This window comes from Naegleria fowleri, assembly GCF_008403515.1.
Source record: "Naegleria fowleri strain ATCC 30894 chromosome Unknown tig66, whole genome shotgun sequence".
Lineage (NCBI taxonomy): Eukaryota > Heterolobosea > Eutetramitea > Acrasida > Naegleriidae > Naegleria > Naegleria fowleri.
The window spans coordinates 511,272-535,065 of NW_025407998.1; the positions used below are offsets into that span (position 1 = coordinate 511,272).

General features: G+C 36.3%; 13 protein-coding genes across 13 annotated transcripts; 7 read left to right on the plus strand and 6 right to left on the minus strand.

The window, feature by feature from the left end:
• Positions 1-203: 203 nt before the first annotated feature.
• Positions 204-1,481, plus strand: FDP41_009043 (uncharacterized protein; the record flags this gene model as incomplete). The annotated part of the gene is made up of 1 exon (XM_044712961.1): positions 204-1,481. One exon carries the CDS (start codon positions 204-206, stop codon positions 1,479-1,481), a length of 1,278 nt encoding a protein of 425 aa, XP_044557508.1.
• Positions 1,482-1,815: 334 nt separating this feature from the next.
• Positions 1,816-4,116, plus strand: FDP41_009044 (uncharacterized protein; the record flags this gene model as incomplete). Its single annotated transcript, XM_044712962.1, has 1 exon — positions 1,816-4,116. One exon carries the CDS (start codon positions 1,816-1,818, stop codon positions 4,114-4,116), a length of 2,301 nt encoding a protein of 766 aa, XP_044557509.1.
• Positions 4,117-4,494: 378 nt separating this feature from the next.
• On the plus strand, positions 4,495-5,341 carry FDP41_009045 (uncharacterized protein; the record flags this gene model as incomplete). Its single annotated transcript, XM_044712963.1, has 3 exons — positions 4,495-4,663; positions 4,746-4,878; positions 4,936-5,341. 3 exons carry the CDS (start codon positions 4,495-4,497, stop codon positions 5,339-5,341), a joined length of 708 nt encoding a protein of 235 aa, XP_044557510.1.
• A 28-nt stretch (positions 5,342-5,369) lies between these two features.
• On the minus strand, positions 5,370-6,776 carry FDP41_009046 (uncharacterized protein; the record flags this gene model as incomplete). Its single annotated transcript, XM_044712964.1, has 1 exon — positions 5,370-6,776. One exon carries the CDS (start codon positions 6,774-6,776, stop codon positions 5,370-5,372), a length of 1,407 nt encoding a protein of 468 aa, XP_044557511.1.
• Positions 6,777-7,019: 243 nt separating this feature from the next.
• Positions 7,020-8,975, plus strand: FDP41_009047 (uncharacterized protein; the record flags this gene model as incomplete). Its single annotated transcript, XM_044712965.1, has 1 exon — positions 7,020-8,975. The coding sequence occupies one exon, from the start codon at positions 7,020-7,022 to the stop codon at positions 8,973-8,975; it is 1,956 nt and encodes a 651-aa protein (XP_044557512.1).
• A 56-nt stretch (positions 8,976-9,031) lies between these two features.
• Positions 9,032-10,417, minus strand: FDP41_009048 (uncharacterized protein; the record flags this gene model as incomplete). Its single annotated transcript, XM_044712966.1, has 2 exons — positions 9,032-9,948; positions 9,997-10,417. The coding sequence occupies 2 exons, from the start codon at positions 10,415-10,417 to the stop codon at positions 9,032-9,034; spliced, it is 1,338 nt and encodes a 445-aa protein (XP_044557513.1).
• A 924-nt stretch (positions 10,418-11,341) lies between these two features.
• Positions 11,342-12,863, plus strand: FDP41_009049 (uncharacterized protein; the record flags this gene model as incomplete). Its single annotated transcript, XM_044712967.1, has 2 exons — positions 11,342-11,358; positions 11,483-12,863. 2 exons carry the CDS (start codon positions 11,342-11,344, stop codon positions 12,861-12,863), a joined length of 1,398 nt encoding a protein of 465 aa, XP_044557514.1.
• Positions 12,864-13,371: 508 nt separating this feature from the next.
• On the minus strand, positions 13,372-15,388 carry FDP41_009050 (uncharacterized protein; the record flags this gene model as incomplete). The annotated part of the gene is made up of 2 exons (XM_044712969.1): positions 13,372-13,595; positions 13,639-15,388. The coding sequence occupies 2 exons, from the start codon at positions 15,386-15,388 to the stop codon at positions 13,372-13,374; spliced, it is 1,974 nt and encodes a 657-aa protein (XP_044557515.1).
• A 68-nt stretch (positions 15,389-15,456) lies between these two features.
• FDP41_009051 (uncharacterized protein) lies at positions 15,457-16,035 on the minus strand (the record flags this gene model as incomplete). Its single annotated transcript, XM_044712970.1, has 1 exon — positions 15,457-16,035. The coding sequence occupies one exon, from the start codon at positions 16,033-16,035 to the stop codon at positions 15,457-15,459; it is 579 nt and encodes a 192-aa protein (XP_044557516.1).
• A 40-nt stretch (positions 16,036-16,075) lies between these two features.
• Positions 16,076-16,714, plus strand: FDP41_009052 (uncharacterized protein; the record flags this gene model as incomplete). The annotated part of the gene is made up of 1 exon (XM_044712971.1): positions 16,076-16,714. The coding sequence occupies one exon, from the start codon at positions 16,076-16,078 to the stop codon at positions 16,712-16,714; it is 639 nt and encodes a 212-aa protein (XP_044557517.1).
• Positions 16,715-17,136: 422 nt separating this feature from the next.
• On the minus strand, positions 17,137-18,966 carry FDP41_009053 (uncharacterized protein; the record flags this gene model as incomplete). Its single annotated transcript, XM_044712972.1, has 1 exon — positions 17,137-18,966. The coding sequence occupies one exon, from the start codon at positions 18,964-18,966 to the stop codon at positions 17,137-17,139; it is 1,830 nt and encodes a 609-aa protein (XP_044557518.1).
• A 416-nt stretch (positions 18,967-19,382) lies between these two features.
• FDP41_009054 (uncharacterized protein) lies at positions 19,383-20,306 on the plus strand (the record flags this gene model as incomplete). The annotated part of the gene is made up of 1 exon (XM_044712973.1): positions 19,383-20,306. One exon carries the CDS (start codon positions 19,383-19,385, stop codon positions 20,304-20,306), a length of 924 nt encoding a protein of 307 aa, XP_044557519.1.
• Positions 20,307-20,345: 39 nt separating this feature from the next.
• On the minus strand, positions 20,346-23,765 carry FDP41_009055 (uncharacterized protein; the record flags this gene model as incomplete). The annotated part of the gene is made up of 1 exon (XM_044712974.1): positions 20,346-23,765. The coding sequence occupies one exon, from the start codon at positions 23,763-23,765 to the stop codon at positions 20,346-20,348; it is 3,420 nt and encodes a 1,139-aa protein (XP_044557520.1).
• Positions 23,766-23,794: the final 29 nt, after the last annotated feature.

The following is a 23,794-nucleotide window of genomic DNA, read 5'->3' on the forward strand; positions in this document are numbered from 1 at the left end:
TTTCACACACACCATAGTGTTGAGAAAGAAGAAATAATAATAATAATAACAAACACACTCACACTACGACCACCACTCACACCACTCACACACACTTGAGACACCAAGAGACTCTCTTTGATATCACACTCACACCTGTTGTTCACCCTCTCTGCAATCATTGTCATTGCCAACAATTGTTCTTTTTTTGGATTCATAACAACATGAGAAAGATTCTCCTTGATAAGGTTCGTGAAGATTTTTCACAACGACGACCTTCTCCCCAATCCTTTAATATTAGTAGTAATAGTAATAGTAGTTGTGGTAATAGTAGTTCTCATTCAGCCATTCCACAACCACCTCCAATGCTGTTGCCTTCGAACATGGAATCATCCTCTCTTCTCTCCTCCTATCCTCTCCCAACAATGACAACCATGTCCTCTGTTGTTAGTGATGAGGATCATTGTAATGATAACAACAAGGACGACGACCACCAATCCTCAAAGAACAATACCAAAAAGAGAAAGTCCAATGTGAACACCTATAGGTGTGAAGGATCGACGAATCCAGAAGTAAACGCCACTCACCATTCCTCAATGACAACGATTCAGACTCGAAAGAGAGCTAAAAGTCATGAAGTTGTTCCATCCACAACCACCACAACCAATACTACCACAACCACCACTTCCAGCAACCACAAGAACACGACGACCCATAGTGATGATCATCAAACCATTTGTTGCATTGAGGGTTGTTCCAGAGATGTCTCCAATCGATTGAGATTCTCCCTGAGGTGTCCCACTGAATTCAAACGTGATTTCATTGCCTCTGATTGGAATAATGTGTGTAATTATTGCTATTTCCATGACTTGTATCAATGGAAAAAGACCAACATGATGATGTCTAGTAGTAACAATCATCACTCAGATAAGAAAGCACCACAAGTTCACAGTGTTGCTGCTTCTCGAAAACGATCCAAATCCAATGCCACAACAACCGCAATTACAAACACATCGACCACCACTTCATCCTCCTCGTCCTCATCACTACCATCATCACTCTCTCAGATCGAAACGACTTCCACCGCCATGATGATGATGATGCCTACAACGAACTCTCAACATGAGGACAACAAAATGACAACGACCAATAATACCCATGTGGATGTCAATACCAACCAAGAATGGACATCCACAACACACTCTCCATCCTCCTCTTCCTCCATGTATCCCATGAAAAAGAAGGTCATTGCAAAGAAACCTCTCAAGATTGACACAAGTTTCACCACAAGTACAAGTACTCAATTGTGTCCACCCTCTCACATGATCTTAAGGGGAGTTCATGGTCCAGTATCATCCTCCTCCTCCTCCTTATCTCAACATGTTCAACATGTTCAACAACAACAACAGACCTTACTAGTGGTGGATCCATCTCCAGTGCATCGAGAAGATGTCAATACTCTGATCAAATTCTTACAAATTGCTTCCATGAATGGCATGTAAAATGTCTCGTCGTCTTTTTTTTTGTGCTCTTCACACACGATTCATACATTTTTGAATTTCAGTTAAAATATTTTGTACACTAACAAATAATCACTCTCACAAAATAATACTAATAATAAACAAATCATTCAATACGTATGATAGGTACCTTTGAACCACTAGTGACATTTTTCATGATTTCGTAAAGAATGTAGAATCACACGAAGTGATGAATTTCCATTCTTAGATTAAAAAAATTGAAAAAATATTTATTGGCCCTTCGGTGCCTCAGGTCTTTCGTTTTCCCAGTATTGATTAAAAGCTCTACCCATCAAGAGATTCTTAGACTAAAAAAATGCTCAACAAAGTCATTGAACCTTCGTGTTCTCCTCCTCCACATGACCATCACAAGTTGGACTCCAAACTCTCCGATCATGAATGTGAGGAAATGATGGCAGACGATGATGACATGCAAGAAAATGATCAACCATACAACCGAAATGATACAAAGTCTTCTTCCTCCACTCGACACTCTTTTACCACACGATTAAAAAACGAACACACCACCATTCATGTCATTGGTGTTTGTTATTTCCGAGTATTACAAGGAACCATTCGAATTATGGGAAAGGTGATAAAATTAAATCCTCAAACATCCTACTTGTTGAATGCTTCATGTCAATTTGGAATGATTCCTATTGAAAATTGTGGTAAAGATCAAGCTCTTATTGAATTTTACATTCCAAATTCAGAAGATGAACCTTTGAAATTTGATCAATTTGTGAGATGTTTTTACATTCACAGAAATATGCAAATTTTTAATCATCAAAAATTAGACAAATCAAAACGCAAGTTAAAATCTCTTTACATCTTTCCAGCCAGTGATGAAAGTGTTCCTTCACATGCATTGAAATTTACTTTTGCAGACAATTTTATCAAGAGAGTGATGAATCGAGTCAGCAAAAGTAGTACCATTCATAATAGTAGTCATAGTAGTAGCAGTAGTACGACATCTTCCAAAAAGACTCATCATTCAAAATATTTAATTGTAGGACATGGTCTTTCAGGAAAATCAGTATTTAGTTCCTATCTCATGAATGTATTATTGAATCATTATCCAAAAGTTGCTTTTTTAGATTTAAATATTAATGTCCCTTCACATGGTGTGAGAGGTACCATCTCTCTATCGATTCACAAAAGTGCCACTTTTGGTCCATTACACAATTCACAAAATTTTGAAGAAAATGAATTAATCGATTGGTGTTATCATGGACATGCATCAACGGATATTCAAATGGAAACTTTTATTCATCAATCTATGAAACTATATGAAATCTATTACAAGAAATTTAAAGATCTTCCTCTCGTAGTGAATACTCAGAGTTTACTTCCATCGACTGGATATCAAATCGTGTTGGAACTTGCTCGTTTATTTTCACCGATTGATGTGATTATTTTGAGTAATTTTAAAAATCCATCTTATAGTCCATCTCCTTCTGGACCCATTCATCATGATGCCTTGAATAATTATTTAACATTTATTCATTATGATGATAATAAGAGTAATAATTTGAAGAATATTAAGAATATGAATAGTAAGAATAGTAATGGTGATGATCATAATAAGAGTAATAATAGTAGTGATAATAATAATAGTAATTGTAGTGAACACTATTTGAATGTTGAGAACAATAGTGAACAACAATTTAATGGAGAAAATACTCCAATCTTTGATTTGAGAAATTTGGAAACATTATTTATTCTCGATTCAAAACAATCCTATAGAAATCACTACTTTTCAAAAATTAATATGCAACACTTTTGGTATTTTTCAAGATATTATTCAACAGAGGAATTTCTTTGTCGATTTAATCCATTTTTGAACACCACAACGACATTGGAGAATAACAACAACAATTATTCATTGACCACAACTCGAAATTCATCTTCAAATTCAGCAACAACAACAACAACAGGAACAACAACAACCATCATGAACCACTCTCAAAGTATTTATCAATTTTTCTCTGAACTTACTCCATGTCGAAAAATCAAATGGAGTTCTCTCATTATTACTCTATTGAATATGGATCCAAGTGAACTCTCTCAAGGTCTCTATCATCTCAATGCTTCATTTGTAGGAATGTATAAATTCTCACACCATTCCAATGGTTTCTATTCGACTCTCTCTCAACATTACACCAAATCTGAATATCCTCTCATGACTCTCAAGACGAATGCCGAGTTGGAGACTCAATTCATTGGAATTGGTTTCGTTAAGAAGATTTGTCCCTACGAGAAGGTCATTTACTTGTGTGCTCCCTTAAGGGATGATGAAGAAGTGATTCATCATTTGACTGTGGGTACTTGTGTGTTTGATTTCAATCCAGAGGAGGAAGAAGCCATGACGAGTCACTTGAGGTCTGTGAGGATGAAGCATGCTCAAACGTTTGAAGGATCTTCATCATCATCATCATGGATGGACTCGTCGTCGTCGTCGTCGTCCTCTTCATTGAGTCCTCTCATGACCAGTCATCATCAACCCTACTTTCAATACAAATCCATGACGATTGATAAGGGAGAAATATTACTGAATGCTCATCGAGTGAAACTTGAACAACAAATGCAACAACATTATACCACCAAGAAGAAATAGAGGTAACGAATATTATAATAGACATTTAGAGGTGGTGTCTAGTTGTCAGAGGTATACTATTTCAAGTCCATTGAGAACTGACTAGTCATCATCCTATAACCAACAAACAGGTGATTCATGTGATTCATATTCAGAGAGGGATTGGTAACCTCACCATTATGTGGGTTAATATATATATATATATTATTGGAGAGAGCAATGGACCATTGCAAGAGGGATGGGAGGGCTCGTGTGTTGTGTCGAATGGAAAAACACAACTCGCGTGTGTGCTTGCTTACGACTACGAAAAGCAAGATAGCTTGATGACCTGCATCAGGAAAATCTACGACTACGAAAAAGTATTCAACCACCATTATAACTGTAAAAAAAATTGAGCAAATGTCTTCCTCCGAGAAGTCGCCTTATTTTGCCTATTCCTTTAAAAATCGAGGAGGAAGAGATGCCCTCTCAATACACTACTATTTGCATCGGTCAAGACTTGAAAATTCAAAATCGGTGATTGACAATAAAACACCAAGAACAATGATTGCCCGACCAAAGAAAAGAAGTAAGTGTTTGATGAATGTATTCAAATAAAAAATCATGAATCATCATCGGGCAACGTGATGAAATGATTCAACCGAAAGCAGATCAACATCTCAATGGCGATATGACGGAATCAAGAGCTGATAGCTCGTACAATTTTACTTCGCCTTCTCTTTCTGGTTTTCTAAATTCGCCTCGGAGCGCAGCAAACTCTCCGTCATCGCCCACAAAGAGTCGGTAAGTACTACTGCTTGATCAAGACCGTATCATGTTGATCTTGGAGCGTAATGTTAGTGCTTCGTCAAGTAGATCCCGAGGCCCTCGTTCCCAATCTGCTCTTTCTCATCAATCTCTAAGGCAGAGATGTATGACCTCCATGTCGGAAGAGCTTAGAAATTCTTCTCCACTAAGTTTTTCGGAAATACAAGAAATAGAAGAATTAAGCACTCACATATCCAATCAATTAGAACAACAAAATGCTTCAGAAAGAAGGGCTCAATATGATCAATATGTCATTAACACACCAAGAGAAAGGTTTTTAGAAGACAAAAATGATCTTGAAATTTACAACAAATTTGCTGCTATGGTGAGCAAATTTTCCAACTCGGAAATAGAGGAAATATTGGAAGGAGTGAGGAAGCATGTGCATGACTACAAATTACTTAGAGAATTTGGTGGAGATCCCTATGAAAATTACTAAATATGTAAATAAAAAACTCGTACGAACCTTATTGTTTATTGAAAATAAGGGCTCTTTTATCTTCTGATACGGAGAAAATGTAATCATGACTTTGGGTAAAATCGGATATGACATCGGCATGTCCTTGGTACATTTTCACGACCTTTCCAACACGAACATCCCAACTAAAGATATTTCCTTGGATGTCACCCGAGTAGAGAATGTAAGGCCGTGAAGCGTCAAATTGAATATGTGTAACACCAACAAGAGCAGCACTAGTATCAAAGTTGAGATCTGTTGAAACCATTGTTGTAGAAGAGGAAGAACCACCAGTGTTGGCATCGGTTGATGACAATTCAGACTGTTCTTGAAGGGGATAGTTTTTCAAAACTTGTCGAGCAGTAGAGGACTGTGTGTCCCATAACACAATTTGTCCATCCATGCCAGCACTCACTAACAAGTGCTGTTGATCTGGATGGAATAGAACATCCTCAACAGAATTGGTATGAGCATGCTTATTTTTCAAGTAACTCAAAACTCGTTGTTGTTCCAATTGGCACAATGCAACAGATCCATCCAAAGATCCACATAAAAAGATAGACGGATTGCTTTGGCTACATTTCAAAACTGTGATTGGCTCTTCACAGAATGATTTGATATTCTTTTCATGAGCAGAGTATGTGATTGTGCATTCTGCAGTTTTCGGGTTCCAAACTTTAACTGTTGAATCTTCAGAAGCAGTGACAACTAGTTTACCATCTGTGGAAAAACATCCAGAAGTGACACTATCAGAGTGCCCTGAAAAAACATTCAAACAAAGTTCTTTTTGAGTGTTCCACATCCAAGTGGTTGAATCTGCTGATCCACCAATGACAATATTTCCCTTTGGATGCCAGTCAATCCATTCAATACTCTCTGCTGGACCATCCAATGATGAAATTAAATCACCGCTTTTAGCATTCCATATCTTCACAGTTCCATCCATACCAGCTGTAGCAATTAAACTCTTATCAAAGTTGAATTTTGATTGTAAGACCGTATCTGTATGTCCAGAGAGTCTCTTGATGGGTGTAGTAGTGAGTGTTTGAGTATTAAATGTCCATAAATAAGCACTATCATCTCCACTAGATGTGACACACAAAAATTCATTCGGACCATTCTCAACAACACTAATAGAATAAATTGCATCTGTATGTTCATTAAAGGAGCTTGTTGAATAATCAGGAACATTTCTTAAAGGTCTGTTTTTTGCGTCTTCTTCATCATCATCCATCCATTCATCTTCTTCTTCATCATCACTCGGAGGCTTATCATTTTCATCATATTCTCCGGCTACATGATCTATATCTTCTTCGTTAATAAAAGCATCTTCCTCCTCTTCAGTTTCATAATCTTCATCTCGATCATCATCCATTTGATTGGTGATGTTTGAATCATGAGGTTGTTGTTGAGACATTTTTTTCTCTTTGAAAAACTCTTCAAAAAACAAGTTGAAAACATTAGTCTGAAGAAGAGCACGCTCTAAAGTTTCTCCTCCTCATTCCGATGCTGATTTTAACGGACTGTTGTGGTTGAACCAATTTTGCCAAAAGTCAATTCCAGGATGCTTAAAAGTCTTTCATGATTGAGAGGAAAAATAAATTTCAAAAACAACTCAAAACAGAGGCTCTTGACGCAAATTATTATTCGTATAAAAAAAATGTTTTCACCCTCTCAGAAAGACTCCTCTTGCTCGTTCATCTCGCTGAAACAAGGCCATGATGATGATTCCGATTTGGATTTGAATAAGAATTTGAATGAAATTCATACTTCTCAAACCTCAGCAGGTACAGCAAATTATTCCATCCTTCCTATGGATGTTATTGTAGATATTCTCTCCTTTCTCATTCTCTCTAAACAAACGATCCATAAATATTGTAATTTTATTCAGAGTGCTCAAAACAAAAATCATCACTCACTCTTTCATTTGTTTTTTGGATATAAAAACTGGGATATATACAAAACACATGTTATGTTTTTATATAGACATTTTGTTGTGAAAGGAGATTTAACACCCTATGAGTCGTTTTCTTTGCATTCAGATCATCAAAAAGACGAACAAGATGGATTTATAATGAATTTCATTTTCAGACATGCTCACACTTTGAAAGTGGATTATTGTCCATTGACTGATGCCTATTGTCAGTCATTAAGCAAGAATAAGAAAATTGAGAGATTTACATTTATTGGAAATAGAAAACACTATCATCCAGGTTTATGCTCAGCGTTAAGAGAATGCAACAAATTGAAAAGGATCACATTAGATTCAGTTTATGACTGGGAGTTTACCAAAGTGTTTGAGCTTCCTTCATTGACCAATTTGAAATTGAACACTGGAATGATGTTACGAGATTTTCCACCTCGGAAATATAACTTTGATTTTATTGTGGATATTGAAGAAGGTCAAGAAGGTTCCATTAAGAAAACTCTCAAAAATGAATTCTCAACATCTCGATTGAAACATTTGTCATTGATCTCAAGTGACGGATTTACTGATGAATATTCTGTTACCAACTTGATGAAATTGCCTGTATTGGAAGTTTTATTTTTGGAAAATCAAAAAATTACCAAACAATCCATGCAAAGTGTTGGACAAAGTAGTGTACGAGAATTTGTATTTGAGAGGTGTTTGAATTTTTCAGATAGCGGCATGGAAAAATTAATGAAAGTGAAGCTTCCAAATTTATCAAAGCTAACACTTTCTAGTTGTGGCTTCAACACCAGTAACTTGAAGAAGGTATTCACCTCCTCTAATGGTGAGATCCTAAACCAATTAACTTATATTGATCTTAGTAAGAATCAAAATATTAAGGATACTGCATTTTCAAAGTTGAATTCATTTAAATTTGAGAAGCTCGCTACTCTTGATTTGAATCATTGTGTTAGCTTGTCTAGCAGTGGAATATTAATGTTTATGAATTCATTTAGTGAAACTATTCAGACGTTAAAATTACGAGAATGTAGTTTGGATGAAAATGCTCTAGTAGCCATTTTGAAATCATGCCCTAAATTACAAAGATTGGACCTTGAAATGAATAATATTTCATGCACAAATATTGACGTGTCTGAAATTGAAGATTTATCTAATTTACATTATTTGACAATTGAGAAGAATAACCTCACAGATATTGAATGGTTAATTGAAATTCCTCTCGACAATTTGCAACGACTTAATTTGAGTGACAATCCACTTGGTGACGAACAGGCAAACAAAGTCCTGAAAAAATTTTCTGGTTATTTAAAATATTTGATTATGGAAAGATGCGACTTATCGTACGAATTCCTTGAAGGAATAGAAAATATCAGCCCGAATTGTTTAGAAGGACTCAGACTCACAGGAAATGATCTTTCAGACGAAGCAGTTGCGAAAATAATGAAATGTTATCCAAAATTGAAAAAGTTCTTTATTAGTGACAACAAAAGAATTACCTTCAAGAGTTTACAGACTTTACTCAATGATCAGACTGTCCTCAAGTTGGATTTATTTTGGTACGAGAGGTGCCCCTTAATATCCAACGATGAAAAGAAATTCTTTTTGGAACAAACCAACATTCCATTCGTTCGCAGTGGATTTCATAGACCAGGTGGCTCACCTGAAGAAAATACTGATGAATAAATCAAAGGTATTTTTGTTATTTATTCACATTTGTATCATAGGCTAGATCATGGTTTTTATACAAGACATTCTTCCAAGTTGTCACATGGTGCAATAATCTCAATGTCAGCAAACTTTTCGTTTTCCAACAATCTAGATTTCATCAGAAGCTCAGCTGCAGTAAATAAACATCTTTCAAATATAAAGTAGGAACAATCTGATGTGGCTACTACTTCCTTAATGTTAATACTAGTTGAGATTCCTTCCAAATTAAGAACTTCATTCAATTCACTTCCATTGATGGTATAAACTCTCTTCTTATTGACTACCAAATAATAGAAGCAGTATCCACAATAGAGCTGTACATTATCCATTCCATATTTTTCTATAAATGCAGCAACGTTGATATTACTTCTCTTCGTATAAGGTGCCAAATCGCATTCGCTCAAAATTGTTGATCTCTCTTCCAAGGTGTAGGTGGTTTCATACATGTGTGAGGGTGTGATGGAATGAATATTTTCCATGAGTATATGGAATGGTCTTTCTTTTGTAGCAAAATAAACTCGTCCATTTTCACACAATGCAACAAGTCCCTTATCTGCATGTTTGAACTTTTTGATGGCTTCTCGTTTGAATACTTCACAACCTGGCACTAAATAGTTGGTTGGGTTGGAATTCGCATTCATTTCACCACAAGCATAGATTTTCCAATTATCAACTACTAAACTTGACGAGAAGGTGGATGCACTGACAGTTGTGACTTTGGATTTATCTCTCTGTAAGAAATCCATTCGAATGGATCTCTGGAAATGTGACTCCATTTTGACATCAAAAGTTTGATCAAAGAATGAGTGACCAGCAGCAAATATCTTATTTTGATCACACACAACAATGGAGTGGAACCAACCTGCAGCGACAGCATCAATGGTTGTCACACTTTCAGGAAGTATAATCTCTCTCAGTCTAGGAATATTTTCTTCATCTTGAGGGAAACCTAATTTGGATTAGTGAGATGATCATCTCTTTCATCAATTTTACTTACCTAATTGGGAATAATTGTTGAACCCCATACCATAGATTTTGTTGCAATGTGTCACCATGATTAAATGTGAACGTCCTGTTGCTACAAACTTGATATCTTTGAGAACACGAGAGTTAATTTCTTGTTGTTCTTCATCGCTATGAGATGCACTTTCTGGTTTATGAAGTTCCAATACTGGACCTAATGGATAAGATTCAATGTCATCCTTACTCATGATTCCTCTTCCGAGTTGACCTTTATCATTTTGTCCCATTGAGAACATGTGCGTAAAATCAAGTGAATCTGAGAGAGAGCTTGAAAAACTCTTATCATGAACGTTTGCAAGACGAATTTCACTCGCTGATTTGTTGGCCAGTTTGTGTGGATGAGGTCGATGACCACCTTGGCCATGATGTTGTCTTTGTGATTGTCTATTACCCATAATTATTGGTTTTGTTTGGTTGTGAAGAGGAGTTGTTTAGTTGCTAATTAAAACTATGTGGAGTTGCAAAAGCGAGTATGTGTTTGTGACCACAACAATTAGTTTCTTGTGTGCAGTTGTTTTTTAAGAGTGTGTTTAAAGCTTTTCACACTCTCGCGTCAACTGCCATTCTTCAGCCAATAAGGTCGATTATCTCTCCTAGGTCTGTGTGAAGTATTTGACGGTGACATACTCAAACGAACTTTAGAGATGCAAGAAGGGAAATGACGGACGTTGATAGTAGGGTGTTGATGTGACGTTTCTAAGGCTACAAATAGTGTTCAATTTTTCACACTAAGAATTTGTGAATGTTTCTCTTAAACTTGTCTCTCATCAACCATTTCAATATTTGGTATTCCATGACTTGTATAAACACATGGTCACCAAGCAGGTACAAGTTTGACAAAGTTGCTGGAGAGTACAATGTAACGACATGAGTTTTTAACCGAATTCATGATATCATTCTTGAACATCAATATCACTGAGAAGGCTAGTGCTCTCGGACCATTCAAAACACGCTCATCAACGAAGAGTTTTCTCTGTCAACATGGATACTGTGACACCTGTTGATGTGCGAATGATGGCAATTGAAAATTCACACAAAGTTGAGTTGCAATCGATTGGAAAGTTGGAGAGATATTTCCATCGCGCTAACAGTGTTCCAAGGTGTACTCGACCTTAATCTGTGTAAGGTTATACAATTATTTTGGTCATCCTGTGAGGTATATTAAAATATATTTTGAACAAGATTCAAATGCAGACCAATTAGTCTTTTAAGGTCAGACGCTCCTCATCATACCTTCCATGAATGGATGGTTTTAAGTGTTTCAATTTCATTCAACAATATTCCTCCATCTACCAAAAGAGTTTGAAACATTAAAAAAAATGCCTCGAGAGATTATGTAAGTGTCTGAGAGAGTCTGTTGTCCTACAACGATGTAATAATAATGGTCATCATACAACCACTACTACATTATACTGAAATCATCATGAAACGATTCGGCATGTGTATACTATGCTTAACAGTACACTACAAATTGGACAATGTGGTAATCAAATCGGAGGTCGTATGTGGGATTTGATTTTGAGGGAACATGCTGCTCATTTTCAAAGCAAGAAAAATCAAAGTCCTGATTTGTTGTATGATGATCCACTTTCGACTTTTTTCAAATGGGATTATGTTGGAAAAGTAAAATCAAATTTGAGTTCACATTTACCTGATATTCGGGCAAGAGCTGTTCTTGTAGATATGGAGGAAGGAGTGTTGCACAGTTTGTTAAAATCGGAAATTGGAGGTCTTTTTAATAAGGACCAACAATTTATAAGTGATGTGAGTGGAGCTGGAAACAATTGGGCTCATGGTCATGAAGTGTATGGTCCACAGTATCATGATGAAGTGTTGGATAAGGTACGAAGAGAAGCAGAAGAATGTGATTCTTTGCAGAGTTTCTTCTTATTACATTCTCTTGGAGGAGGCACAGGATCTGGTTTGGGATCCTATATTGTCAAAGTTTTGCATGATGAATTTCCAGAAATATATACATTCACAACATGTGTGTTTCCATCAAAAGATGACGACGTTGTCACATCTCCATATAATTCAATTTTGTCGTTGAATGAATTAACTCAACATTCCGATTGCGTTCTTCCACTTGAAAATCAAGCATTGTACGATATGTGTCAACTTGTAAACTCTTTAGAGAAAAAGAAGGATGTTGTAAGATCTATATCTGGAGAGGACTCAAAGCCATTCGATCAAATGAACGATATTGCTGCCAGTATTCTCACAAATTTGACAAGCTCCATGCGGTTTGAGGGTTCGTTGAACGTTGACTTGAACGAAATCACAATGAATCTTGTGCCATATCCAAAATTGAAGTTTCTTCTCAGCAGTTTATCTCCATTTGTTGTCCCTAAAGATGTGCATTTACCTCCAAGAAGAATGGACCAGATGTTTAAAGATGTACTATCAAGAGATTATCAGTTGTTAAAGTGCGATCCAATTCATCACAAATATTTGTCGTGTGGTTTGATTTTAAGAGGACAACAAGCAAACATTTCTGATATCAATAGAAATATTGCCAAAATGAAATCTAGCATGGATATGATATATTGGAATCAAGAAGGTTTCAAAGTTGGACTTTGTCATGTTGCTCCTCATAATCAACCATATTCATTGCTCTGTCTTGCCAATAATTGTTGCATTGGTGCAGTGTTTGATGAGATGGAGGCACGATGCAAGAAATTATTTAGAAAAAATTTCTATTTGCATCATTACACACAATATATGGAAAAATCAGCCATTAGTGAAGCCTTAGAGAATGCAAGAAGCTTGGTGGAGGAATATACAACACTCCAAAATAAGACTGAAGAAGTTCAAATTCCTAGATTCATTCCTGAATTTTAGAGTACTTTTTCTTGTTCCTGTGAGAATTTTTTGCTCTTGGACTAATTTTCTTAATGAAGCTATCTTGCATAGCATCCTCGTCGAACGAAATATTGTGAGAGTAGATTTCTCTTCTATCAATGTGTTCATCATTAGATCCATCCTCATGCTCATCAAAATTTTGAAAGAAGAAAGAATACAGAATGCTTAGAAGATTCATAGAGGAAAGCCTATTTGCAGGATTCTTCCCCTTACTTTGGAAATCTCTTTTTGGAGAGTCAATCTTATCCACGAAGGGAGAATTTCTGTCACGAATAATGATCTCCTTCTTTGGACGTGCTATGAAGATGAAAAATAAAATCAATATGCTTGCCCAACCTCCATAAACGAAAAATTCTTTCCTTAGACTTCGTATTTGTTGAGTTTGCTCTTCTCTTATTTTGGCAATTTTTGAGTCAATGGAGTTACTAAACTCTTCAATTTTAGTTTTCACTTTTGTATCAATTTCATGTCTCTGTGGCAAGAAATGTTAATAAAAGAAAAAGCAAAATTCTAATTCACCACTTACCAACTCTGCCACAATTGAATCTCTTTGCTTTTGAGATAACGCTACAAAACTATTTGCTAATGTTTTGTGATCTTCTCCATTCTTTTCAAGTACCTGTTGAATATATTGAACTGTTTTTAGATATCTAGTCTCCAGACTTTTTATCTGATTTCTTAAAAACACTTCGTTTTCTCCATGAACCTTAACTGTCGAATAGTTAATCAAGCAGTAGACCGTTACAATACTTACTTGCGTTGAATAGTGATTTGAGAATATTTTCCTTTTCGTTAATAATTTGTGAAAGAGTATCCTGAGTCGCTTCGTCATCATCTCCATCATCAATGTCGTCGTCATCATCATCCGGTATCTTTGTTAAGGTAGCGGCTGATTTAGCAGAAGAATTATTCACAGATTGAGAAACTTTATTTTGTGTGATTTCCAAGGCATTAGCACGAAGTAGCGAAGGACATGAAATATTTGACCACAAAAATGTTAGTGGAGCTAGACAAATTGGCTGAGATTCATGTTTTCTGGATATACTCTTGGCATAGAGGGGTTGCTTCTGATGGGCCATAGGTCTCACATAAGGTGACGAATAATTCTTAACAAAAATCGTACTATTGATATAGTGTTCAGTTGTCATGATACTAGTTTTGGGAGCATCTTGAGACACCATAAGTTTCTTGTCTTGCATCGCTTTTAACAAGCAAATTCTATATTTGTTAAATCTCTTTTTCATCTGGTCTGTCCAAAAATTGTTTTTAGATCTGTTTGTGATACCTATCGTTGAAGAATCAATAGATTGTTTCAAAAAATCTGAAATGTCGTCATGTAAAAGCTTTCCAAATTGCTCCTCGAAATTTTCAGTTTGACTTCCTGTTTTGTTTTCTTGTTGGAAATGTGTAAGATTGGCTTGAATATCATGAACACCAGTTGTGATAGCATCTGCAATAATTTTGGCGGTTGCCAAATTGTCTGATGTGTGAGCTTCATGTTTAGTTTCAAGTTTTAGACTTGCATCCTCTTCTGTGTGGGGAGCAGAATCGGTCGTGCTTGATTCATGAGATTTTCTACTTGATGATTTCTGGAGAGACTTTTTCAAATCCTCCAATAAGGTAGATCCATGAACTCGCAATAAGCTCAATGTGCAATAATATTCAGCCTCTCCATAATGAGTCAAAAATTCTAACTTGATATACCTTGTAATGGATGGTTTTTTAAAGATAAATGATTGCACTTTTCTACTGTTTGAAGCCTGAAAAGATCCAACAAGTTCCCAACATTTTTGTCCTTTGCATGGATACTTTACAGATCCATACACTTTAAAATGTTTAAAAGAGCAAGAGTAATATTCAAAATTTGCAAGAGCAATACTCTTCATCAAAATTTCCTCTGACAATTCCACAATGATCCACTTTTGAGGTGCCGTTCGAGGAATTAGGCAATATTTGTCTGAGTCTTCATTGAGAATTCTTGAAACTTTCTGTAGAAATAATACTTCCTCAATGACAACACTTGGATATATCCTTACCTTTGCTTCAGGATTTGATGTCAAAATCTTTGCTCCCGATTCTTCAGCAGCAAAGTTAAATCCCACATTTAGTTTTTCGGATTTGATGCTCTCATCGGAAGCCTGAACAAATCTGAAAAAGTTATCATTCTGTATGGATGATGAAGGGTTATTGTACAATAATGATGATGAATATAATCTTTCCCATATCGTTCCCATTGTTATAATATATACAATAATGATACATAATAGAATGACTGCACACAGTGGTTGTTCTCCAGCATGTTTCTTCTTCTTCTTCTTCGTTCGGAATGTACTGCAACTGCCGTTGCTGAGTAAAAATTCATTCAAGATGGTTTCTATCATCCTCATGGGATGAGCATAACTGCTCTCATCATTCCGATCAAGACTCACCATGATCGAGGAAAGATGGTTGCTGCCATATTCGTCAAAGCATTTCGATTCGTTTGTACTCTCGGAACAAATCATTTTTTTATTTGAAAATTTCGTTTCAACAAATAGAATGGTTATCCTGAAAAGCCGATTGAGACCTTTGATTATTCTTTATTCTCTCCAATTTGGAATTCAGGTGCATACTCCACAATACCACCTCTACATTCCTTCAGAGCACCACTTTGCAATTCAATGACCATTCCACATTCATCAGGAACCTCAAAGGGAAATGCAATTCCGAATTGTTTGGCAGGTCGATAACCAAATTTTGGATAATAGTCGGGATGTCCCACAACCACAACAGAAGTGAATCCTAATTGTGTTGCAATGCTATGAGCTTCATGCACGAGAGCTGCCCCAATACCTTTTCTTTGAAAAGTTGGTTTAACAGAGAGAGGAGCTAGAGCCAATGATTCGATTCGTTGGTGAAGTCTGTCTCGTGGCTGTAAAATATGACATTTAGTGAGCAAGATGTGACCAATAATTTCTCCATCCAATGTGTGAGCGACTAAAGAAAGTTGAGGGACAAAGTGGGTCTGAGAGAGTCGAAGTCTTTCCACAAGAAATTGCTCTTGATGGTCGCTGACAACAAGCTCCCGGAAGGCTTCTTCGATGAGTTCAAATACTGCTTTATGATCTTGAGGAGTTTCCTGTCGAATCAAATAGAGTGGTGGATGCGACATTTTTTGTTTCTTTTCGAGAGCCCTTAAAAAATACCGCAAGATGAACATCAGAATTGACTCTTGCATGCTCCACAGCCTGGAAAGACGTTTGGAAAGAATTGAACAACAAGCGAATTACATTTCAGCTACCCTCAAACAATTAAACGCCAAACTTAATGAATATATACGAAATGAAGAGAACAGAAATTGCGAAGAAAAGGCACGGAAGCCATTAGATCATTCGCATCACTTGTTACAATCTTTACAACATCATCTATGTGACGCAATCACCTTTAGAGAAAATCCATCAGTTGAGAAAACTAACGATCCACCAGTTGAGAAAGATGAGAATACATTATCAACATTGAATCAACCAACTCCATCAAAACAAGAAAAAGAATACAAGCCAAAGAACAAACCTCGCAAAACAAGAAGGACCACACAAGCTAAAAAACAATCATCCACCGACAAAGGCAAGCCAAAAAGAAAAACAAAGCAAAAGAACAAACTTCACGATCATACTAATCATGGACAAAAAGGCAAGATACTATATTTGTATTATGATGATCAGTGCTATCAACAATTCGATAAGAAACGTGTAATGAATGTAAGAACAAGAAAGAAGCATCTCACCTTATACTGGATCCAAGACTGCTCTCCGCCCTTCAACATTATTAATTGTTGTGACTTAGAACTTTGAAGACAATGCTGGTAATCGATACATATCATTATTAACATATCATATCCATCAACACTATATATACCTATTCATGACCTTTTTACAATAATTGACGACTCAACCTTACAAACCAACGAAACCATATGCATTAACAGACCAAACACTGCTTTATTTTTGCCTTCTGTTTGAATCATGGACTCAACCCATGTTAACAGTTGCTCAACACAAGCATGTAATCTGTTAATATTTGATATATCCTGTTAAAAACATTCGACATTCAGAAGTAGTATCTAAACGAAAATGAAGTCCAATGTTGTTTTATGACAAGTATTGAGGCACCGAAGGGCCAATAAACAATATTTAATTTTTTGTTTCTTTTGATTTGATGATCGGATTCTTCATTTTACAAAATTGTTTTAATAATTATTGCGTTTCAAAATGGTTTAATCCTCTTCGAGATTCTTGAAAGCATTTCCAATTTCTTGATAGAGTTCATTGAGCTCTTGTTTGATCTTTTGTTCTCCGTTTTTAGGTTCAATAAACTTTTGTTTTGATAACTTGTACATAATATCACCCATTGCTGACTTGATGGTATTCCAAGTAATCTTACCGGCTCCAGATTCTTGAACAGCCTTTTGAGATTCCTCATAGAATTTAACAAAGTTACGCAACATGAGAATTGTCTTGAAGAATGGACAATACATATCATAAGTTGTGTAAGAGTTTTGTTGCAAAAAGTCTTCTCTCAACAATCTGGCGACTTCCATAGTAACCTTGTCATTTTCTGGAAGAGAGTCCTTACCGACCAATTGCACAATTTCTGTCAAATCCTCTTCTTGTTGAAGAATTTCTCTCATAACTGTACGCAAACGAGTAAATTCTGGGTCAACCTTTTCATAGAAAGGTTCCAAACTCTCAATATACTTAGAATATGAAATAGACCAATTTACAGAAGGGAAGTGCTTTCTTTGAGCCAATTTCTTATCCAAACCCCAAAAGACTTGAACGATGGCCAATGTAGAAGCTGTAACTGGGTCAGCAAAGTCACCACCAGGTGGAGAGACGGCACCGACAATTGTAATAGAACCAGTACGTCCTGGGTTGCCAATACAACGTACTTTACCAGCACGTTCGTAGAAGGAAGCCAAACGAGCACCCAAATATGCAGGATAACCCGAGTCAGCAGGCATTTCAGCAAGACGACCAGAAATTTCTCTGAGAGCCTCAGCCCAACGAGAGGTAGAGTCAGCCAACATGGAAACGTTCATACCCATATCTCTAAAGTATTCGGAAAGTGTAATACCAGTGTAAATGGAAGCTTCTCTGGCAGCAACAGGCATGTTTGATGTGTTGGCAACAAGGCAAGTTCTGTTCATGATGGAGACTTCCTTTCCAGTCTTTTGATTGGTAACAGTAAGGTGAGGGAATTCCATGAGTACTTCAGCCATTTCGTTACCACGTTCACCACAACCAACATAAATGATAGCATCCGAGTTTGAATACTTGGAAATGGCTTGTGAAATGACAGTTTTACCACAACCGAAGGCACCTGGAATAGCACAAGTACCACCTTGGACAGATGGGAAGACAGCATCCAAGACACGTTGTCCAGTTAGCAATGGATAATCACCAGCCAACTTTTCAATGACTGGACGTGGTTTACGTACTGGCCAGTGGTGTGCCATACTGAATTTATAAGGTCTACCATTGAACTCAACTTCAAGAACAGTCTCTTCAATTGTGTAATCACCGGCAGGAGCAATATAAGTAATCTCACCCATAGCATTTGGTGGCAAGAGAATCTTGTGATTGATGAAATCATTCTCTTCAACTTCACCGAAAATATCACCTCCAGTGATCTTATCACCAACGCTAAAGTTTGTTGGTTGGAAATGCCATCTCTTATGAATGTCCAATTCATTTACACTGATACCTCTTGGAATGTAAATATCCTTGTTCATATTATAAATGACTTCAAGAGGACGTTGAATACCATCGAAAATGGAACCCATGATACCTGGACCCAAGTGTACTGAAAGAGGTTTACCCGTTCGTTGGACTGGATCACCCACAGTCAAGCCTGATGTTTCCTCGTAGACTTGAATCGTGGCAGTATCAGCCTCCAAACGAATAATTTCACCGACTAGTTTTTGAGTACCGACACGGACGAGTTCGTACATGGCAGCACCTTCCATCTTCTCAGCAACAACGACTGGACCAGAGACGGATAAGATATCACCCAATGGGAAAACAGATTCATCGTCAGACATCATTTTTATAGGGAGATGATGATGTGTTGTGGTAATTTTTTTTTTGCAGATTTTTTGCTAAAAAATATTTTTTAAAATTTTATTCAAATTCTTTCTCCCTTTTGGGTGACCAAGTCAGTATTTACTTTTTGTGAAATTTATATAAAATTTAATATTTTTGTTTTTATATAATTTATAAAAAGTTTAAAAGATTTGATTTTGAAGGATACATATTTCTGAATAAGAAAGGTCCTCTTGAAAGAGATGATAAGCCTCATCCCAGTGTGATGAACAACATTCTGATTTGGGTCTCAGCAGTTCCATGTTCATCCAATCACCAAATTTAAAAAAAATACATCAAGTCAGAAGAACATCCTACAATAATTGACACTTTTTGATAACCACTACACTCTGCCCATCATCATCATCCATTGATTACTATGGTCAAAACAGATATTATTAAACACACATTTCCGGACACTGATATTGAAACCATTCTCAGACATACGTTTTTAAATGAAGATTTTCAAATACGATTTCTGAAACATAAACAAGAGGTTTCTACTGTAAATATTTCAAGTGATTGGAAAGGCTCATCATCATTCAATAAAAACTCTCTTGCGATCGGAACCATATTCAAGAGAAAAACAAGTGCCGTTGTAGATAAAATTAATGCTCCTTCAATTTTAGGAATTAAACGAGTGGACTTGTTAGTAACTGAATCATTAACAATGAAGAGCAAAACAGAATGTCATGTCGAATGTGATATAGCATTGGTGGGAGAATCTCCAATGAAAGAAGCCTTTTCAATATCTTGTATATTTAAGTTTGATCAAAAAAAGGAAAATAATTTCCAGAGTGTTGATTTAACAATTGAAATGAAAGCAGAGTTCAAGAAGGAAATTTGGGCAGTGACAGATTTTGTTGAAAACGCCTTGATCAAGAACGAAAACAAAATATTTTGTAAATGGATAGAAATGAGCTATGATGTCATTCCATGTATTTACGATGGAATGGATGTTGAAAATGCACCCTTGGAGCAAGATGCTGGCCAAGGATCATCTTCAAAGAAAGCACAACCTCCAACTACAAAGAAACCAAGTGTCTTCATGTCACTCAAGAATCTCTTGAAGAAGAAAAAGAAGGATGGAACCCAAAATGAGACAGAAAAGAAGGCAGAAATATTTATCAAACATGTCGGCTATGAAGAAGCCATCAAGAAAACGAAAGAAAAACACCAAGAAATGTTTGGAATGCTTGCTCAAAAGCAAGAAAATGCCTATTTCATTATCTTTTTCAGCGTGATTGGTATTGTTATTGGGCTGTTTTTGTTCACATTTTTGTCTTCGTTTTTGAAGAATTAAAAAGTTTAATAATTTTACAATTTGTGATGAACAATAATCTTACTTCTTATTGATCAATCCGCTAGAGTTTTGTCTTGTGACTGGTGAATGGGTGGAATTGTTTCTCACAACGTTCTTCTTCATTCCTGTCTTGGAAATGATAACAGAGTCCATGGATGGATATTCTTTTTCATTGAAGTTGTCCACAAGGAAGGAAATTGTTTTCTTTTGACATTTCTTCTTCATTTCATCTTTGACGCCAGAGAAAGTGCATTGATCTTTGAAACCCTTAAATCCATATTCAGCAAATGGTTCCTTGACTTGTAACTTCTTCGACTTGGCATTGTTACTCATAATCTTGAACAAGTTAAGACTATGTTCAATAATACTGTCATCTTGTGATGAAGTATAAACCTTAATGACTTGTGACATGCTGTGGTGGTCTTGGAAGACATCTGCAAAGGTATCAGGAATAATTTCAAATCCTCTTGCCAAAGTCTTGTAAATCGAAGCACAACTGTCAATATCAACATTGGAAGCAATGGTAAAGAGATACTTTTGGAAGAGGAATACAGTTTCCTTTGTGAACATCTTGTCTGTGAAAAGTTGTTCACTATATAATACAGAATTATATTGCTTGTCAAATGGAATGAGAGCAGTAATAAATCCAAGTTGTTTTTGAGGTTCATATTTAAGTTTAGATGAAATGGAAAGAACTTGTTTCAACAAGGAAATAGAAGCTCTTCTGATGGTTGAGTCCTCAACGCTCAAACCTTTCATCATCAAGATAGCAAATGCAAATGAAAAGTGTTCTCCAAATGATATTCCAACAGTTTCCTCGAAATCTTTGGTAAAGTTTCTATATTTAGAGAACTCAGATGAGAAGACAGCTTGGAAGTAATCTCCAAGTGAAGTGAAACCATCATGAATGTCACCAGCTTCAAACAAAATACCAAAAACAGTACTCAACATTTTTGTCACGGCAGAATAAATCTTGGTGTTACCAACAGTCAATAACAAGAATCCAAAGAGAACTAATTTTCTAATAGTTTCAATTCTATCCTTTTCAACTACCAAATTAGTACAGAATTGGTTGATGGATAACACAACAGACAACATCAAATCGTCTTCAGCCAATGTGTCAACTCCTCTCTTACCAATAAAGTTCAAAACAAATGGAATCATGTCATAGGATTGTTCCATGGTAGAAACAATACTGTATGCAATGAGTGACTTGGGGAAGAGAAGAATGTTTGCTGTCTTCATCGTGTCCTTACATAAATTTGTGAAAATCTTCAACCAAACGTTATTAACGGTATCCGATCCTGATTTCACAAAATCTGAAGTACTTGTACTAGGAATGGCAGAAATAGAACTGAGAGTGGTGGTGTGATCATCATCAATATCTCCCTCTGTCATGTCATTCTCAGTACCGTCATCTTCAAGTCCAGTGTTATTCTCCTTCGAGTTATCAGACACTTCCTCAGTCATCTTTGAAGAGGTCATTCCACCCGACACGTAGAGAGTTGTTGGTTGAATCTTGGTTGGTGGAATTTTTCTATTTTGTTGAATGATTTCATAAGAAATATTGAAACATTCCATAATTTCTTTAAAGTATCTCATAATCTCTTCATACTTGTACATGGTGGTTTGTTCCAAAGTTGGATTTCCAGAAGCTGCCTTATTAATATAATCAGAATAGGAAGCAAATGGTTGTGGTTCATAATCTCCTCCCATGAAACTTGATTTAATATCCTTACTCAACATCTTCAAGTGAAGTTTAGTGAGCTTGGTACGAAGAGGTTCATATTGCTCAGTCGAAGGCAATTCTAGAATAAGACCATGCACACAGTTGGAGCAAATACCATAAGCCATCGATCTCATGTATGTGTCAGCACCAACACCCAAGAACATGGAAATGATAAATAATAAGTATGGTAAATTGTCAATCAAATTGATTTGGCTATGGAAAGACAACACTAACAAATAGGACATGTAGACAGGAAGTCTTCCCAAAATATCCTTCGATTTGACCAATTCCTTCACAGTTGCTTTGTGAAGAAGATCGATATGAAGTTCTTGTGTCATGATTGGCTCAATAATCTTGTTAATGACAAACTGAGCAGAATTCCATTGTGGTGGAGCATTGGTTAAAATTGTTTCCAAAATGTCTCCAATGACCGATTGATCAGCATTTAACATATCAACGGTGGTACCTTGTTTGAGAACACTTTCAATGGCAATTTTGGTCAATGGGAGAGAAAGTTTGCATGCATGTCTCCACACTGCTTGAAGAGTTGGATAAATATCTTCATAGGAAATACAAAGTTTTGTAAAGTTCTCAAACCATGCTTTGATTGCTTCTGTCTTTTCATCTGCTTCATCACTACTATTGTGCGAAATTTCAAATCGTGTTAGATTATCCAACCATGGTAAAATGAAAGAAGCAAACTTGAGTTTCGATTTGCTTCCTTGGATGGTCTTGAATGCATTCAATGCTTCTTTCATAAACTCAAGAGTTAACTCTGGTTTGTTTCTTGCGAAATATTCGCTAATTCTGAGAACAAAGGTTTCAGTATTTCTTGGAACGCATACAACGTCACTTTCAAGAATGATTGGATGTTTTGGAAGTTTCAATTGTTCAAAAATGGATGTTAGCAAGGAGTACGCGCTTGTTCGGATTGAAGGACTCTTTGAGTCAAGATTAAAGAATGAAATGGCAAGCAGCTGTCCTGGTACATCTTGAACCTTAAGTCTCTTAAAGTCACGTTCAACTTCCTTTGCAGACTTGGTACCTCTTGATTTTCTTTCCACATAGTTTCTAATTCCTTGCATGATTTGTTCTCTTTCTTCGACAGTTTGGCTTCTAAAGTTATAAACTGCTTCAGCATCTTCGTCGTCAATGTACTTGACTGTGAAGTCTTTGGTGGCCTTTCCAGACTTACCAAAGAGTGATTTCTTGATGGCAATATCAGAGATTTTTGTTACTGGAATGTGTTCAACACAGTCACAAACAAGTTTGTTACCAATAAACTTTTCATCCTTCACAATAATGAACAAGTATTGATCAAAGAGTCTAATTTCACATTCAGTGACATGAGAGGACAAGACAAGTTGAACATCCTTGAACACAATTTCACTCTTTGTAAAGATTTGTTGAGTGATTGGAGACAACAACAAATGTTCTGGTTTAGCAAGATCTAGAGGATTCTTGGTCTTTCCATTCTCAGCAGCAGCAGCCAAAGATTCACCGGTCAATACCTTCCAACGAGAATATCCTAAAGATGAAACAAGTTTCTTGGTTGTCTTGTTAAAGAAGTTATTTGGATTCACCACATAGATATCTTGTAAATTCTTCTTTGCACCTTGTGGAATGTGTTTAGAAAGTTGAAGGAAAACTGAGAGACGAATATCAAACTTCTTGGTCCAGAATGTACAATCCACAACAATGACGAAAGGATCCTTCCAAATGGTTTCCATATTCTTCAAGACGTAGAATAAGAAGAGAT